The sequence below is a fragment of the Cyprinodon variegatus genome, unplaced genomic scaffold (genome assembly GCF_000732505.1).
Source record: "Cyprinodon variegatus isolate N-32 unplaced genomic scaffold, C_variegatus-1.0 Scaffold289, whole genome shotgun sequence".
Classification (NCBI taxonomy): Eukaryota; Metazoa; Chordata; class Actinopteri; order Cyprinodontiformes; family Cyprinodontidae; genus Cyprinodon; species Cyprinodon variegatus.
In genome coordinates, this window is record NW_015150742.1 from 687,043 (window position 1) to 706,842 (window position 19,800).

General features: G+C 37.5%; 1 protein-coding gene across 1 annotated transcript; it reads right to left on the minus strand.

Moving 5' to 3' along the window:
* Positions 1-13,709: 13,709 nt before the first annotated feature.
* slitrk1 (SLIT and NTRK like family member 1) lies at positions 13,710-17,330 on the minus strand. Its single transcript, XM_015383618.1, has one exon. It carries the CDS (start codon positions 16,614-16,616, stop codon positions 14,505-14,507), a length of 2,112 nt encoding a protein of 703 aa, XP_015239104.1. The 5' UTR covers positions 16,617-17,330; the 3' UTR covers positions 13,710-14,504.
* Between the last annotated feature and the right edge of the window lie 2,470 nt (positions 17,331-19,800).

The window sequence follows — 19,800 nt, forward strand, 5'->3', positions numbered from 1 at the left end:
ACAAACGTTTTTGCTGCTCATGCTGCTTGCAGTCTCAATGTAGCATTAGTATGCAGAATGGACCGGCATTGTAGCCTATTTTCCCTAAATGTAGCTCAGGTCTAAATAACTGCGATGTTCTGCAGATATGACATCAAGCATGTCCACCTTAAACGGATCCAATCTAGCAAACAGTCAAATTAATACATATACAGGATGGATTTTGAGGATATACAATTGGGACTAGCGTCCAGCTCAAGTCAGACACCAATGGCGACTCCACGTAAGGTAAAAAAAGTAAGCGTGAACTACGAGGACGGTCATAAGAGTGCAGCAGCTCTGCCACAGGTGGCAAGAACATTAGGAACTCTGTAATGCCTACTTAATATAATTGCAGGAATTATTATTGTTTTTTCTGTTTGTTTTTTTTTTAAGATCCTCCTGAGAAATTAGTCCTTTAATCCTGGAAATGTTTCTTCGGATAACAAAGGTAGATTTTGTTAGTGTTCTTTTGTGTCCCTGAGGGTTAACGTCTTACTTCATCACACAGCCAGATTTAGACCCATCCTGATGGTTTCAAGTTGTAATAATTGATGTTGTGTGCTAACTTTAAAACATTCTTCCTTTGGCCAAAAATTATTACTTTGGTTTTGTTTGTGTTTCACTGAAAGTCTATGTTTAGATGGTTGTCATCATGAAGTATCTTAACAAGGGCAGTCTCCTTACTGTGGTGAGCAGAGAAGCATGAATGGAAAAGAGTGAAATGACAGGTTCTTGTTAGGAAGGTGTTTACCTGCTGAAACACAAGTTTTTCAATAATCGTACTGATGAAGGAAAGGTTTGAGGTAGGCTTGTGGTTGTACAGTATCAGCTTCCCCAATCTGCTTTTTTTCCTTAGCAGTTTGAAATGTGCTGTTTTTAATTGCCCGAAGGGTGGGGGGGGGGACAATGTTTATAACAAAAGACACTTGTTGTTAAATCAGACATCAAGATTTTGTTTGCATTGTTGTTTGCCTGAAGAGGAGGTTTGGTGACTACCTGCGTGTGCCCTAGAGGGATGCTTTACTTATCATTGCAAAGTTGCATAATGCCTCATTCAGCCATTTTTAGGCCCTGCTCTACTAAGCATTTGCTTGTATAAAAACACAAGTAAAGTGGAAATGTAACTGCTCTGCACACAGCTATACTATAGTGCTGATAACTCCAATCCAGAGCAGCTATGGGATCATGCAATTATTTTATTGTTTTTTGGAAACATTGTGCATTTATGCATTTTAATCCACCATCTATTTTTAAACCAGAACATAACCAGAGTCATGCTACAATCTACACACATGAAGTTCCAGACTTAGATTGGAACTTAGCAAACCTTTGTTGATGTAAACAGCAGGCAACCAAAATAGACAATGGAAATTTTATTCAAATCAACTCTAGTTTTGGTGGACGACTCATACATAGGCAAACAGATTTTACAAAGAAATTTGACCCATAAAGATGAAAAATATATATATTTGTGTTTTTCACCTAACATGGCCCAAATTTAGCTTAATTAGAGCTTATATTTTTGTAGAATTCAGTTAATCAGCAGCACCAAAATAATATGTTGTGAAATGAATCAGTTAAGCATACTGCAAGATGACCTTCTCTTTGGAGTAATCTAGTTCTCAGAGACCTTATTTACCCAATGGGATGTTTCTAGAATAAATACCTAGAGAAATATGTATTACAAAATCTTTTTTTAGGTTTATTTGTTTTGTTTGTTTATTTGCTTCTCTTTTTGTTTTTCATTTTCCTATTTCAGGTCGTAACCCTTTGGGCAAGAGTTCTTGTTTTAGTTGTTTTTGCTCCGCTCTTATCTTTGACTTGCAGCAGTTACAGACAGAAGCACATTAATCTTTAAGACAGAGGAGTGCTTTATCATCTCCAGCTATTCAAGAAGAATTTCACCATCATGCTAAAAGAAAATCTATGCTATAATGCAAAAGATTATTTGCTCTCTGTAAGATTTAATTCAGTTAATTATGTTGCTGAGTCTTTTGTTAAATCTGTGCAGAAATGCTTTACCGTTGGGACGAGATAAAAAAAAAGAGCATATAAAGGAGTATGATGTTTTGATCTAAGCAATCTTTATTCAGCATGGCTCAAAATACATTCAGCCTATACTGTAAAATGAAAATGAATAAAAATGTATTGTACCCAAAGCCCATAAGTCATTTGGCAGATTCTATTTGCGTCTAGAGGAAAAGGTCACACAATCATGATCAAGCGATATCTTATGAAACTTGTCAAGGCTTGGCTTCATGTTAACAGGGACCTTAATTTAAAGAGACACATGAATTTTATTTACAAAATGAAATCTTCTCCCCTTCCTTTACTCTTAGCAATTTCTATGATTTATAAACAAAAACGTTTAGATATATTTATTCCCTTGGGTACTAAAACAACTTCAAAAACTGCAATACGACCTCTAAAAAAATCAAAAAATTTGATTTTGTTTTACCATATCGTAGTTTATGATTTTTCGACTAATAACCGACTTTACTGCCGTTTTTCTTTTCATTTTGTTCTATTTTGACCCTTCTATAAAGAATATTTGAAAATCTCCAGAAATGTAGAAAAAAAATATCTTCTGTGACCTGCTTTTGTCAGGGAACTAACTAATATTTAAACAGTTTCCTTTCAATACCTTGATTTACCATAATTTATGATAAGCATTATTTTACCATCCCTTCATTCTCCCTCAATTGGGAAATGTGTCCTCTGCTTTTACCCCATTATATAAGGGGCAGTGGTGCCACACACTGAGTGGTCCCTGGTGAGCAATCTGAGGCTAAGGGTCTTGCTCTTAACGATAGTCCTAAAGTAATATTCTGAGAGTGTTTTTCTTAGTCTTCTTTACATTTCTTCCTTCACTGAGATGCTGTGATCTATGAGTTATAGCATTTTTACATGTTCTGATCTTTTAGAGATTTTTAGAAAATTCTTGAAATCTACATTAATCTGTATAATCTGTGCATGTAGCTCCCATATTCATATTTATATTTATACACAACTTTTTACAGTCCCTAACTATTACTTTTTGCTTGCACATACAGCTGTAATTATATTTATATCCTGTATAGCACTTCTGGATAGATGCAAACCACATTTCATTGCTTTGTACTCGTTTACAGTGAATGGACAATAAAGTTGAATTCTATTCTATTCTATTAATGCAAAACAATTGGAATAAAGCTGCTCCCTTACTATTATCTTTCTTCTTTTTAACCACAAAAAGTTTTATAGCAAGAGTTAGGCTGTTCCTTGAGTCAATGAGTTTTGTAATTTTATGTACAAGTTTAAAAAAGGTTTTGTAGAACTATCGATAAAATGTATTGATTTTGAAAAGCTACAACCATAACATACCTGCCTCTCTTAAAACTTTGATATAAAGCTTGTTCTATAGAAAACTGTTTTAAAGACAGGACTGAGCCAACAGACTTGATCAGCCTCAAATTTTGTGACTTGTTGATAAGCCTTTGACGAATCTTTACTCAACCTTTAAAGATCTTAATTCAATTAGCATAAAATCGTCTCGGTTTCAGCATATAAATAACACATCTCGTGTTATCCTAAAATAAAATGGATTGAGTGAACATTTCTGAAATGCTTATATTTTCCTGACACCTTATTGCCATGATCGGGAGGTGGTCATGAGTGGCTGATTGGCCCTCGTTACCCCCTGTACACTACACGATGCATGATCAGGCTGAAAGTCGGTCCGATTAAAACATCCTTGCAATCGTACAGTGTATGCCCAGCTTAAGAACACACCTGATGTCTTACCATCAAACAGGTCCTTTGTTTTAAAAATTACTAAATTTGCTTTTCAAAAAGCATGACGAGTTTAAAGAAACATGGGGCAATGTGTTAATTATGTCCACCTCCAGGTCTACTGAAAAAAAATCTGCTTCATAGACACATGCCTATACACATTCACATCCTATACAATTAATGCACAGGTTTTGTTTTTTTTCATCATGTGATCTACAGTATATCCTTTAATATGAGATTCTTGTGATTCCAAAATGCTAAGACAGAAAATGTGGGGGGGGGAAATGGTCATCACCTATGCTATAAAACTATAGGAAATACAGATTAGAAGAGTGGAACTCCACCAAATATTTAATAATGCAGATGGATTTAGCATCTTTTAAAATAAACATTGGTGTGAGGTAAGACATTTACATAATCTGTATTTCTTTTTGTTTCAGAGTTGAATGGATAAAGAGGGATAGACAAACAACCAAATCAGAGAAGATCATTATAATATCAACTGGCAATAGAAATCTCTTAAATGATCCTTCATATATGCAAGGCTGGGTCTTACAATACAGACCACTCACTTCTCTTGTTTTTTGCAAGACCTTTACTAATATCTGGAACCAACGACAGGACAGGGGAAGCTAATGGCAATCATGATGACCAATGTTGCCTGTTTCAAGAAATAACAACATGGTTTAAAGCCCATCCACAAATGGTAATTATTTGTCACCCCTCTTCATTCAGCTTGTCTCAGTACCTTATAGGTTTCTTAGTAAGTGAAAGTGAAAACTATATAATCATCAGCACTGTAACCAAATGTCCCTCCTTGCCAGTATGAATGCTGACTAGAAGGCATCTCTACTGAGGACTGCCAGAGGAGTGCTTTTAAAACTTGTGCAGTTGCCCATTTTTTGTTTAGAGCGCCAAACTATGGATGACATTTGATATAAATTGGTAAAAAATTTGCAAACCCAGAATATCAAAGAGGTCATAGAACAACATTTCCTGTACTTCTCGGCCTCTTTTGTTCAATATAGGTTATAAAAATCTTGTTTTTTTTGTAATTTCCATAAACATTGGATAATATCACATGGGTCAGTTGTTCTAATACCTGCTGTTGTTGACAATTGTTCTCCGTTTCAGTAATAGCACTTGATCAAGCCTTTTCTAACATTCTACAGTCCAAGTAAGAAATAAAATGGGTCAAATCGGATCAATATTTGTGTCAGTCAATTCTCAAAGCCTCAAAATTGAATCAAATCATAAATAGAAAAAGTTGTATGTAGTATATTTGTAAAGTTATTGAGTACGAGGCTGGGAAAACAGTATTTTAGTTATAGGTAAATAATTCTAAATACAAGTAGAAAACAGGTTAGTGTGTCTTTTGCAACTCTTCTTTGTATATAACGGCCAAGCACTTGTACAGTAAGTGATTTTAACCTTTAAAGGTATACATTTCTAAATCCTTGTTAACCAACATTTCCTCTGGGACTTGGACTTCACACTGACCCACTTGCACGTATGAATCCAGCCAAACAATAAAAGTAACAAAAAAATTACATTGCAGTCTATTGCTTAGGGGTTTGGATATACATTACTAAAATATTTATGTTGTAGAAAACCATAAATAAATAAACAAGAGTTTAAAAAGGCCAAGAAAAATCTAATTAATTAATGAATCTTATTAATTAATGAATGAAAACCATCAATGTTGTGCTTGAGTATTTTGAGATGCATTTTGAACCTTTTTAAGCTGTGTATGAAACTGCTAAAGAAAATGTTAACTGCAAGAAAAAACATGGGTGCATAGATACTGAATTTTTTTTGCAATTTACAAAACAACTGAATTGTTGATCAATTTTTCTATTTTCAGGAGAACAGGAAATGGATTTTACATAAAATACTGCAGCTTTTGGAAGGCTTTATATTTCTACTAAGTTGTGTAGCACTCTTTTATAAATGAATATCCTCGTAAATCCCAAATCTTTAGGGGTTTTTGTATTAGTGGTATAATCTTTATCTCTACGGACTTTAGTCAGCAACTTCTAATGAAGGTTCCCCTTGAGCGTTTTAAAGTTTCCACTTCTCTGAAGATTTTAAGACTTTATCTAGTTTGCTATGTCGAGCAGCATGCAGAGATGAATCCTGAGGAGTTGTTCTCTGAAAAACAGATCAGAAGGATCACTTTCTGACTTAAAAGGAGGATTGATTCCATCAGATGTACATCGAGGTCTAAAGCCTATTCAAGTGGTTTGAAGTACTTTTCACCTTGGTGACTCAGCAGATTATTATCAAACGAGTCATCAGCACTGACAAAAATCCCTGAATCAGTATGTTTATGTCCATCTTAGATTTTTTCAAACCTTCTCTGTGGGACTTTTTGTTAGAGCTTCTTGCCAATTCCAACCCGCTCCTTGGCCTAACAGCAGGACGGACAGCCTCTCTCCATCCGAAATACAGATCAAATCTAATTTTGATGGATGACAGAGCAAATTTCATTCATTTCTAAAAAAAAAAAAAAAAAGACCAAGTAGCTTGACAGGAAGTAAGAAGTTGAAAAACTGAAGTGGTTTCAGTGCATTTTAAAATATGAGGAGATGCGAAGGCAAATCCTACAGGCAGTAAATGTGGATTACTGCAAGGCATGTTTTGCAAGAGGTGAAGGAGGCAAAGATTATTTTAAATAGTACCTGTCTGGCATCATGGTGGCTAAATGACCTAGAACAGAAATGTATCATTCTGCAGTCTTAAGAAATCTGGAAACAGTTGAAAAACATGGAAATCTGTCTGCTTGGAAAAACTTAAAAAAGGTGTTTCTACGATTCCATTGAGTGGCCTGTTTTCTATATTTTCTCCACAACTGCATCAAGGACCTACCTAGGAGGCCACAGGAAAAAACAAAAGTATGATTATAAATTTATAAAAATGCATATTGTTTGTTCTAACCCTTTTGGGCAAAAGAAAGTGTGTGGACTGAAAATGTGCAATTTTTTGGAAGTGGAGTCTATCATTACTACTGGCTTAAAAATAACAGATCTCCACAAACAAAATATACGTTCAATCTTTTAGTCGAAGCAAACAAGATTTTAGTCGGATTATAGTCTGATGCTTCTCCAGTGCTACAGGGCAAACACACTTTTGGTAAGGGGATGTTAAATTCTGCTCTACATTATAAAATACAAAAAAAAAATATCTGGTTATCACCTTATAATCTCAAGCACACTTGGGTTATGCAGCAGTTTATAGACCTAAACCAAGTTTAAATCTGAATACTTAAAAAAAAGAACATCAAATAGTAAGTAAATTATAATTTTAAAATAGTAAGAAGTCACAGTTAATTGTAGCTATGCTGTAAATCCTATTTTTGCATTGAATGAGTGTCTTGATGTCTGAAAGCTTGCTGAGTCATATTAGCAGGAAAATGGCTCTTTCCGCCCAATAATAAGTTGCAGTTCTTTAAAAAAAAAAAAAAACTTTTTTAATAAGACTCTTACCTTAAGAGGAGAATAAAGTAGGTTAATTAACCACAAAGTCTCTTCTTACAGAAAGCTGATTGTTCTACTTATAGAAATATAAAATTTGAATGAGTGATGAAGGTACTTGTATGTCAGTTGGTTATTCAATCTAATATACAGTATCATATTCAAACTTTGGAACATCATACATTATCTCTCAGTGGATCAATCCTTTGCATGCAAAGTTTGCACCTTCAGATATTTAGGACTCCTCAGTTCAAGAATTCTTCCGAATAAATTAGGATCCTTCAACCAAACAAAAAAAAAAAAAAACCTCCTAACTGAACCAGATTAAAAACTAAACCGACAATGATTCATGAATGAGTTAAATATGTAGGATGATCTACAGAACTACTTAGCAAAGGCAGTTTAGAGCATTTAAATAGTGTCTGGTTCTTGGGAAAGAAAAATGTAAGGAACACGAGGGTAACTTTAAATTTTTGCACAATGCTGTTCAGTTGGAGTTTGTCTAAATGCCTAAAACCTTTTATCTCCTTGAGCAAACCCTAAACATCCCTACCTTATAACTGCAAACAAACCTCATATCCTACATCTTTTCTACTTCTCCCCTCTCACCAACATGATCAGGTCAGGCAGAGGCCAGATAGTGCCAGAAATGTTGGTGAGGAATAGGCGTGCATGTGCCAAATCAATGGGTTAATCGATATATGTAGAGAGAGGGGTTGGGGGCTTGAAGTAGAGTATTACTTAGAGCCAGAGGCAGATCATTTAGTCATCTTGATTAAAGGCTCTATCTGGTTTGGTGGTTTAGCAATGGAACGACACCAGTTCTGGGTCACTTATAAGATGAGATCCTTTTAATTACTCAGGGTATTTGTGCTTTAGTCAGCCTGGCAGATGTGGGAATACAAGAAGGGTTGAAATATTTAATCTAAGTAGCTTTAAAGATCTGCCCAAGCTTTTAGAGAGGAATCACTACATCAAAGACATGCAACTTTTACTGGAGGATACATCTCTGATTGCTGCTTTGGTGCAGCGAGCCAGAGCTTCAACCTTCACTGGCTTTAGCACAGCTGTCACAAAGCCAAATATACAACAATAAAGTACTGATTAGCTCCATGGGATATGGAACCATGCAAAGATGGGAACTGACAGAAGCTACATGCAAAACTTCAAACACAAACACATCGAATATCTAAAGGTGTCCTTTTAATGTACGATTTTATCAAACTTTTGGGAAATGTTTTCACACTAAAAGTTATCATAAGCTCAGTGATTATACTGTACCTTCCTCACACTACCACATTTCCCTTTATGATAGAAAATAAAATTAAAAGCATTACCTTACAGGTAATAAACCTTAACCCATTACAACAGGATTGTCGCTTAAAGAGAACTAATAAAACAAAGCCCCAGAGAATCATACCCTAAACATTGCTCAGTAGATGGAAAAAAAAGCAAAGATAATAATAATATCAATAACAATATCTAGCAGCAACTCCGGGAAAACATCAGGGTTAATGCAAGATAATTACTGCTACACACCCCCCATGGGGTAATACCCACGGCGACAGTTGCAGAGGCTGCAGAGTTGGAAGTGCACGAGTACTGGCAGCTCTTCAGTGCAACACATGGGACTTTCATCAAAGCTAACTTCAAAAGCTAACACCCGTGCTTAAACTCATTGGGGGATTTAAGACACAACCTGGACAAGTGCTGACATGCTGAATGTAACCAGTGGGAGTAAGATAAAAGACCAATCTCAGATTAAAAGAAACGATATTGGTAAGGTTTCTTTTTCCTCTTTTAAAATGTAGTTTCTTGATTCAAAAAAGACAACAAAAAAGGGCTGCCGTTTGATTGATTGCTAACATATAATAGCTCAATGCAAAACACAAAAATGCAAATGCTTAAAAAAGTAGAGCAAAGCTGTACCCACAACGGACGGGATCATCCACACAGACACAGGATCACTCTTACAAGCACACCTTACCAAATAAAATAAAAAATAAGAAGAAAAAGACATCATTGGGAAAAAAACCCACTTCAAAAGGTAGACCTTCAAGACTTAACGCCAAAGCTGGGTGTAATAATGTGATGCAGATGATGTTATCCCGTCTGGAAGTGTTGCATCAACTGCCAGCTCCTCCAGGGTGGGTGAAGGTGGTGATGAGGAGGGGGGGGGGGGGTTCACATGCACTACGGCAGGCCCTCTGGGCCACAACAGTGTCTGAGTACTGTGTGCCCGGCATGTAAACGAGGCTGCTCAGCTCTGCTGTGTTTCCAACAACTATTATCCGGCGGATTAATGAATGGGCTCCACTGTTGTTCACTGACTCATCCAGGACTGCGGCAGCGGAGCACCTGACAGCCCCTAATGTATTCAAGCAGAAGAAGTGCAATGTTTTGAAGCATTGTTACCCAGCATTACACACAGTATTTGCAGCAGAGAGTATTTTATCTTCATTTTCCATCACATGTAATGTTTTGAACTGGATTTACACAGGAAATAAAAGGACCTCTTCTGGATAATAAAAATACAATCTAAAAACATTAGGATGAATGATTTTCACATTCAGATTATCAGAAATTCTAAGTACCAGATATGTCCACATTATGATACACCCACCATCTTGTCCTTTGACACACATCATATAATATTTTAAGAGATAGCACTGCAGCAGAACCAAGAGATTGGCTATTTACTTTAAATATAGAGTAGGCATTATCGCAAGGTTTTTTTTTATGAGCGTCTATAACAAGTTTATAATATATCTTATTCAATATCTCAAATTCTTTAGCAATAAATTAGTTTTTTTGCAGAGACGGTTAAAGAAAGGAGCTCTTCTTAAAAAAACAGAGATTTCAACCAAATTAAAACAAATTCCACCTCAAAAATGTCACAATGGTTAATGTATACAATTTAAAAAACATGTTGTTTGTATTAGAAGGTTACTGTATCTCTAATTTGTCACTTATTGTCCTCTTTGTTAAACAAACTTTAAACCTGAGTTGCTAACCATGACTCACCAGTGCAACCATATGGTGGTGGAGAAAGGCTTATCAGGTTTTTAAATTATTTTCAGTTATGGGAAATGACTTTAAATGGTCTGTTGTTTCCAATTACATTAGGCTGTTAACAAAATCATAGACTAAACAGACATAAAAAGTGTTTTAAATATTTCAAAACAATGCATTGTTCATTATTATTCGTTTTCTTTTCTCTTCTTAAGTTGTTTAGAGTACAACACTTTCATATAAAAAGTGTCTTAGTAAAAAAATCAACTTTAAAAGTAAAGCATGATAAAGATAAATCAGCATTTACTTGAGCAGATGTTTATAAAGATCTCAAATGACGACTGAATACCTTAACATCTATCAGTTTGGAAAATGTGTTTTATTATGAAGGGGGATTGTAACTAACCACAGACCTCAATTAAAGTTTTCAACCAACATAAACATGGTAGTAGCTTATTTTTATTTTTCAAACCATTTGAATTTTTGAATTAATTCTGGTGTTAAATAAGACATGGCTTAAAAATATAGATTTGGTAAAACAGAACGGCAAAATTATAATTCTTTTTGCCAACAGCCATCAAAATCTACAACATTTTTAAGAAACCCATATAATGAGTCAGAGCAAACAATTTCCTTTATAGATTAATAACATATTCTTTACTCCAATTTGAACTAAATTACACATAAACATCCAACCCCAGTCCACTTTTAAATATTACTTCTGCATAAAAAGTTTTAAACTATATAAAAATTATCATAAAAGCAACCATTGTATATAAATTCATCTTCTGTCCATGTGGTATTTTGATGAATTATTGAGATTATTAAATTGAACATGATTATATATTCCAATCTAATACGTAATTTTATTTCATTTTATATCATTTACTCTAGATTTTTACACTGGACCCTATTTTTTATCAATTGTGGTGCTGATATCAGCTTAGACTAATAGCCTATTATAAAATATAAAGAAGATAATTTGCATGTATAACAATCCTAGCTAGAAATCATCATTAGTTGCCCATTGCTGTACAAATTCAATCATGTTTGGAACAAAGATGCAAAATATCAAGGGGCAACATTCCAATATGTTGCATACAAAATTACCAAAAGCAAACATCATTTCAACTTTTTTTTTTACTCAACCTCAACCACACTTTATTTAACAAAATATAAGCAGGTCAAATATCGCAAAGCATATAAATGTAACTTTGAAACACAGCATTTGAAAATCATGACAAATCATCATTATTATAATCAGTGGTTCTGTGGCACAGTTAATACCCCACAGTATAGTTGTGATTGCTCCACAATGTAATGACCTAAGCCTTCCAATCCCAATGTGGCTGCACAGCAAAAACTAAGAGGGAAGGGAAACCAGTTGGCTGCACCAAAATAGATCTGATGTATAGTTTTGTATTTTGCAAAGATGGAAAGGGTGGGAAAGTGAGAAAGTTAAGGAGGAGCATAGGGATGTACACACGTCTTGCGTCAAGATTGCAACTCACTTTAAAGTGCACTGCAAAAATGATGTGGAAATAAGTAAAAATGTGTTAAATCAAGAGTATTTATCCTTAATTTCAGTAGATAAATAAGATGAATTGCCAAAGGAATAAGTAATTGTACTCTTAAAATAAGATAATTGAATAATATGCACTTAGGATAAGAAAATGCAATTGTTTTTTTCTTATTTTAAATTTAAATCATCTTGTTCCTTTGGCAAAGTGTCTCAATTACCTCCTCAATTCAATAACAAATACACTTATTTTAAGCAAAAATGACTTTTTAGATTTCAAAAATTTGCAGTGTGATAACAGGCTGATCATAACCAAATCGGGTAGTTATTTTGCTTATATTTTCTAAATTTCCGTACACAAACTCAGTTGTAAAATCCCAAGTACAGAAAATATATATTTTCAGTTATCTAAGAGTGAAACTGTATACCTAATGAAATTTTAGAAGCAAATTGTTAGGAAAATGGAACTTTAAAAAACAGTTTTGAACAAAGCAATTTAGGTCAAGCTGTAAACAACCAACCCCCATACACCCAAACATAGACCCCTCCCGGGGTAGCTAAGCTGTGAAAACTGGTTTTAAATCATAAGCCCATGTATAAAAATATGAAAAGGAAAAAAAATAATAATGCAGCCTTGAGGAGGAGTGTGTCAAGTTTCCAAAAATGCAAACTAAATAAATAAAGAAGGCATCTTGCATCAACTTATCATATTTATGTACGTTTCTATGTTCCTCCCATCCCCTCTATTATAGCCTGTGTTGCAGTAAATACAGCCCGTTACAGTTCTTGTATTTGGACAGGATTAAGATGGCTTTACAAAAGCTCACAATATGATGGAAGTGAATCACAGCCAGAAGCTATTATGTGTGGAGGAATACTTTTTTTTTTTGTATCACATAAGAAAAAAAAGCACCCTATCCTAATGTATGTTTGTCTAGCTGTTTACATATATCCAATGAATAATTAGAATCACTTCTTTGCACAGTTATTGAAAAAATATGATGGTACAAACCCCCCTCCCCAAAATTTTAGATTTTGTTATATTTTGTTCCTTTCACCCAAAAGCAGGCTATGTTCGTTGACACACACACACACACAAAAAAGAACCACATAACTGTTATTGGAGCTACATGAACTTTTGCAGCATAAGCATCTGAGTGACGTTAACTGGTCGTGCTCATCTGCATGTCTGAATATCTTCAACAATTGGCACACTGTTTAAAAAAAGAACAGCATTTTTTTTTTTTTTAGTCTTCTTCATGTTTTTTTTACATTCATAAAAGAAGATGATCACCCTGTGAAAAGTCAAAAGTGCCACAAAAGTAATAAATACATAAATCATTAAATAATTCATATGGCCTAAATTATTAACCAAAGAAATGTAATTAAATTATTTAATAAATATATAAGGATATCAGGAGTTTTAAGTTTTGCAAATAAATCGGTAAAAGTTAAAAAGAGAAATTGAATTTGATGTTTAAACTGTAAAATGTATAATTTTTTAAATAGACCTAATAATTTCAAGATTCATTTTTTTGTATGCGATTGTACACAGTTAAACACTGAAAAATGAATTTAATGAATTATCTATTTAGATAATTGTGGCACTTTTGGACTTCCATACCCTCAGACCTGGGGAGATTTTATTCTGCAACCACCTGGCAGAGCAGACCCAAAGTTGCATTACATTTAACATACAATTAAAGAATGATTTTAAGTCCTATGGTGACCATATTTTGTCTTATGTTTAAAGCAATTAGACAAAATGAAATCAAAATTATTTTACATTTATATTTGGAAACATAATCTAAAAAATTAATCAAACTTGTTTTCTTAATTTTTATGTTTTAAAGGTAAACCTGAAGAATACGGTGAACAGCAACAATAATAAAATGGCGGTCTATTTTTTTTTCCCCGCTGCCCTAGAGGACCTAGCTACTGTGCAAATGCTTTGGAGCCGCTTTGCCACCTAGTATACAGAATAAATAACCCCAAATATTAACCGATGATGAGCTGATTAATAAAATAAATGGTAACAGTTAAAAAGAACATGCACTGACAGCTTCACTTTGATCACCCAACTCCTTCACCAGTTAACATTATTCTTCTCATTTCTCAACTCTGAACAAGTTTTAAAACAACAAATACAAATCCTAACTGCAGGTTCACAAAAAATAGAGAAATGGCACTTTGTAATAGTCATATAATTCTTAATATCTATATATATAGCTGTTGTGGTGGTATATAACATGAGAGGGGAGGGGACTGAGTTTGCCTCCTGGTTGGTGGTTATGGTTCCTCGCCTGTTGTGTGTCTTGTTGAAACCATGCGGAAATATCATCATGCATTTTTATGATACATCAGTCTGGGTATTTACATGTACATTCATGCGTTCGTGCACCATTCCCCAGGTCGTTCCTTTCTCTTTTTCACATACATACACATACACTCTCCCTGGATCCCTTTTCTCCACTCTCAATCTATTTTTCTCCCATCTACAGATTTGTAGTCTGATTGCGGCAGAGAAGAGGAGGAGGAGAAAAGAGCTGAGGGTGTAAGCCAGAGGGGCTTGGCATATACATATATTACAGAGTGGGGCCTTCTGCAGCTTCCAGGCTGACCTATAGGTTCATTAACAAATTTATGTTCCCATTCTTTAATGAATTCTTGTAGTTTTTGTCTACTGTTTATAATCCAGTCTGTGTTTTTTATGCATCGTCCACAGCTGAGAGGTGTGTGCTGCAGTCGAAGCCCCGATGAGCACCTCCGTCTGCATGATATGGCCCACTGTGCCAGTAGGACGAGTCGCACACCGTCTGTAAGGAGTTGATCTCTGATGCGGATGAGTTGCCGTCTCGCCGCTTCGACCGTTTCCGGTTGCGCAGGATGAACACAAGCATCCCCACAACTGTGAAGGCGGATGTGACAAACACGAGCAGCAGCCCAGGCACAAGCACTGATATTGAGACCCGGTTGGGCTCTAAATATGAGTTTGAGCGTGTTCCACCTGAGTCCTGGGCATAAGTCCCATTCTTGGACACTGGTGTGGGCACGGCCCGATCAAACAGCTTGGGGCACATGAGGTCATTACGCACGTAACGGAAGTCCCGTTTCCAGAACTCCTCTGGTGCTTCACACTTGAGGTCACTCACAATTACGTCGGCTCCAAGCTTCTCGGTCCAACGCTTGAAGGGCACAATGTTGCATGAGCAATCCCATGGGTTCCCATGAAGGTCTATCTGGATGATGGAGTTGAGCTGCTCCAAGACACCAGTCACAGGGAGATAGGTAAAGTAATTATTATGTAGACTGATTTTTGACAAAGAAATCCCAACAAAAGCATCCACAGGGAGAGCCTTAAGAAGGTTGTTGTTTAGGAAAAGAACTCTCAGGTTCGGCATGGGGCTGAATGCACCTGCCACTATCAGCTGGATATCGTTGTATTCCAAACTAAGGTATTCCAGATTTACAAGGCCCACAAACATCTCTGCCATTAGTGTATCCAGGTAGTTCTTATCCATGTACAGCCACCGGAGCTCACTCTGGTTCTGGAATGTGCCATTGTCAACAACCTTGATGTTGTTCCCACCGAGATCCAGCAGATTGAGGCTGGAATAGCCGAGGAGCTGGTTCTTCTTAACTGCATGAATGTTGTTGTCTCTCATGTTAAGCTCGTGGGCAGCCAGAGGCTTTGGCTTGAGGGAAGCCAGACTCTCAATCTTTTTGCCCTCGCAATTGACTGCCAGTCCCTTTCTAACGCCCACCAGCTTGCAGCTGCATGGCTGTGGGCACGTGATATTGCGCAGCTGCTCTTCTCCGCCGTCTCCATTCCCATCTGCTGCTGCCATTACCGGTGTGGGCTTTGTTTTCAGCTGCCAACTCTCTGGGGACTTGGAGTTACTCTTGGAACCATTGACTCCGGGTGTAGGGGGCCCTCCACCAGGATTTCTGGGGGGCTTGTAAGGTGTGGGGTGGGAGGTTTCCTCCTGTGTGGGAGGGGCAGGGAGGCTACTATCTCCACCCTCACTTTGTGATGGGCACAAATCTGCTTCTGAGGTCTCATTCAGGTCACTGCCCTGCAGCCTGGTGGGGGCCTCACAGACCACCCTCCCAATGAGGGCATTGCGTGGTATGTTCTCCAGCCACTCCTTCAGGGACACTAGCTCACAGTTACAGTCCCATGGGTTGTCCTCAAGCAGCACCTCTGCAATACCAGGAATTTGCTCAAGAATCCCCTCATAAGGCAATGTTTTGATCCGATTACCCCGCAGATCAAGATGCGTTATGGGCACGTGCTGGAACACGTTTATAGGTAGTGCGCTGATGAGGTTATCATTCAGTATCAAAACTTCCAGTTTATTCAGGTCCCTGAAAACAGCTGGATCAATGTCCCTTAGCAAATTAAAATCCGCCTGAAGGTATTCCAAGTCATCCAAGCCCAAAAAGGTGCTTTTCTTGAATGATCGGATTTTGTTGTTGCTGATGTGCAGCCTCTTGACCAGCTGCAGCCCCAGAAACGCGCCTGGCACAATGTCATGCAGGCCGTTACTCTCCAGGTGCAGGCTCACGGCATTGTAGAAGTTGGCGAACTCGTTGGGGAAGAGCCTGGACAACGAGTTACCGTGCAGCAGCAGGTGGTAGAAGTGGGAGCTGGGGCCGGTCAGGTGCCGCAGCGTGTTTAAGCCGCGCTTCTCGCAGTCAACATGCAGGTCGCCCTCCACCTCACTGCAGGAGCAGATCTTCTCCTTGCAAACCTCCCTGGTGACATTTCCGCTTGCAACGCAGAGAGCCGCATTTAGCAGGATGATCCACAGCAGCATTTTCCCCCCCTTTTGTGTTTTTTTTTTTTTTTTCCTCTTTCTCAGCGCGGACGATTCATTCCCGCCTCTCAAGACATGTAGGAGCTGCTGATCTAGTCTGCATCAGCGAGAGGTGGTGGTGGAGGAGGGGGGGATGGAGCTGTAGACATTTAGGAGGGTAAGGAGCGCATCCAGACTGCGTCCAGACGTCCAGTTTCACTTTAGGATAAAAAAATAAAAACAAACGTCTCCCTTCACTTCCAGCAATTGGTCTGATGGAAAGCATCAGCGGGGCAATGCACCAGGTTCCAGCGCATCTTTACTCTATTTGCTTATTTTTTTTATGTATCTCAGCTTCTTTCACACTGACCTTGGCGCGTTGATGGAAAACCGAAGAAATCTCCCGGAGTCGTGCGGCGCGCTGCGGCGTCGGGATCTGTCCTCCTCCCCCCCCTTCTCTTCCCCTCTCTCTCCTCCCCTCTAGTGCTGAATTCACAGCCTGCGCAGCTGATCCTGAACACCCGCATCCCCTTCTTTCACATCCCCTTTACTTCGCGACGTCTCGCTCTCTGTTTTCCTTCTCTTTCTTGTGTTTGTTATCCTTTTTTGTCGTCACAGTAAGAGGAGCGCGGACGCAGCGCGCATCCCCACAGCGCGCTGGTCTGAGGAAGATCTGACACCCTCTGCTGAGCTGTGGTTGAAAAAAATCCCGACTGAAGCAAAGGAGGTTGGGGGAGGCAATCCGGTTAAATACAAAAAAAAAAGGGACACTCTTTACTGTTGATGTTTAAATCTTCTTATTTAAAGTCCCCTGCTTAATTGTATTTAGTCCTCATCGTCCAAAGCGCTGCTGGGCAGTGTGTTTTATTGCCAAAAAAAAAAAAAAGCACCGATGCCTCTCTTTCCTCTTTCTTTTTAATTTCTAATTTACTTCCATGGCTCTAACTCTGGAAAAACAGTCTGTTGAATGCGGTAAAGCAAACCGTCCGCTATAGGCATGCCTTACACCAGCTGAGAGAGAGAGAGAGAGAGAGAGAAAGAAAACAAAAGATGCGTCAGTGGCTCCCTGTATGCGCATGTGTGCGTGACGTTTTTTTTTTTTTTGTACTTTTTACTCTCTCCCAGATATAAAAAAAATCACCTCTCTTCTTTTTCTTTCATTTTATTTTGAAAAATTGAAGAAAAAAAAACTGCACTGAAAGGAAGGAGGGGGGGCATTGAAACAACCTCCCATCGCCTATAGATCCGCATTATACTCCTCCGTTTGAGATTATTACATCAGTAGGAAAGAGAGAGACAGGGTGGGGGGTATAGTTATCCTCTTTGCTCCATCCCCCCCATCATCCATCTGCAGTGCTCAGTCAGAACTGTGACTGTGACGCCTAATAAGATCCAGACGTGTCAGGGGATCCTGTAAGCAAATGCAACATCAGGCCCACCCAAACAGCTTATCAGAACTGCTCACACGCATTAAACCCTTCACACATTTCATCACCTTACAGGCACAAACTTCACTGAGTTTTAGTAGTGTTTTTAATCTGCATCTGAAAGCGTTGTTTTGCATTCAAATAAACGTTTTTGCTGCTACAACACCAAGTAGCCTAGTCTCTAACTAATCAAGGATGTAACTTTGTGATAGAAGTTGGTGGGGACGCTCTAAGGATAGTGGCTGATGGATCTACAGCTACTCCACCCGAACGCTTTCAATAAGGCTTATACTTTCCAAAAATGAGCTCATACATATATTTATTGAATGCTTTCCTATTGTTGAGAACACAAGAGAACCACAGTACACTGATATTTATAGTTATAGACAGATGCCCGCCTTTAGTGCCTTAATTATAAACGGCTCAAAAACATTAATGTATAAAAAATGACGAATAACAGCAGATACAGATGCCAACAGCAATATATCATGCATCCCTAGTATGGACACAACTTCAATTCCATCCATCCATCCATGCATGGCTTCCCTTTAAGCTGCATCAGTGATTATCCTCCTTCACAAGCAGCAAAATCAAATTTAGAAATCTGTCCCATATGTCATTGACTGCCAAAGTCTATGTATATTTCAAAAATCATTTATGCACTGATTTTTATTATTTGTGCTTTAATTCTTGCAGGTTTCTTATATTTTAATTTCGACTCTGGCTGTCTCTGGGTTGGCTGCCACAGCTATATCTGAGTATTGTTGATCTACAAAAGATATGTTGAATTTTATTATAGCATAGCATATTTTTTCTTGTTGTAATCTTGGAGATATGTGTTACTGCATCTCACATATCCCTGTAAATCTGCAGCTGTCCCTAATTGTCTGCTCTGCTTAAAAACAGATTTATGAACCTGTCTACCAATATAATGATGCCAGAGAAAAATCATTTTCAAGAAATCTAGAAGCTCTGCAGTCTGATTCTCTATTCAATAAGAAAACAACAAATATGTGTTAATTTTCATCTTTAACTCTGAATAATGGTCCTCTGAGAAACCCAGCTTTTTAAACGTATATAAATGTACACTCTGTTGCCATTTTCAGCTGATAAAGCTCCGTATGTGTAGCGAACACATTTTTTCAGTGGCATTTAAAAATTTTTTAACCAACCAGTCTCCTAATTTTTACTGAAACATATACTAAAGTAGCTGCCATATTAAAAGCGGAAATTATCGGTGGGGACTGTCTCCTCCATACCAAAGTTGGTGGGGACATGTCCACACCTGTCCTTCAGAAAGTTATGCCAGTGAGACTAATCGATATCTATTTTTACAAGTTATTTCCAAGCTTAGTTTGAATTGGTAAGGAAGGTCTGAAAGTTGAATTATACAGATGTCTGATTGGATTTTGGTCTGGATTTTGAATTGGGTATGTAATGTATTTTTAGGGCCACAGTCCAGCTGCAAGATTACCCCACTACGTAGACAGTTTTCTTTTGCAGTCACAAGCTTTAAACAGATCCTTTCATTTTTTCATCTGCACTGTAATATGCTGATGGTGTTCATACTTGGTGTCTTGGTCTCATCTTACCAGATCACCTATTTCCCCAGGCATGCCTTAACCCCTCCTTTGGCTAACCTCAAATGGGTCTTCTTACAACTTTTTTTTTTTTGTTTAACCCAGCAGCGATTTTCTCCAGGTTACTTTTCCATTAAGGACACATTTTTACTTCACATAACTAGCTGTTAACTTTTCAATTTATTCACTTGAGCTACA

What these genes read in the sequence shown, in the direction of transcription:
- slitrk1 (XM_015383618.1), bottom strand. Translation starts at nt 16,616, where the DNA reads ATGCTGCTGTGGATCATCCTGCTAAATGCGGCTCTCTGCGTTGCAAGC.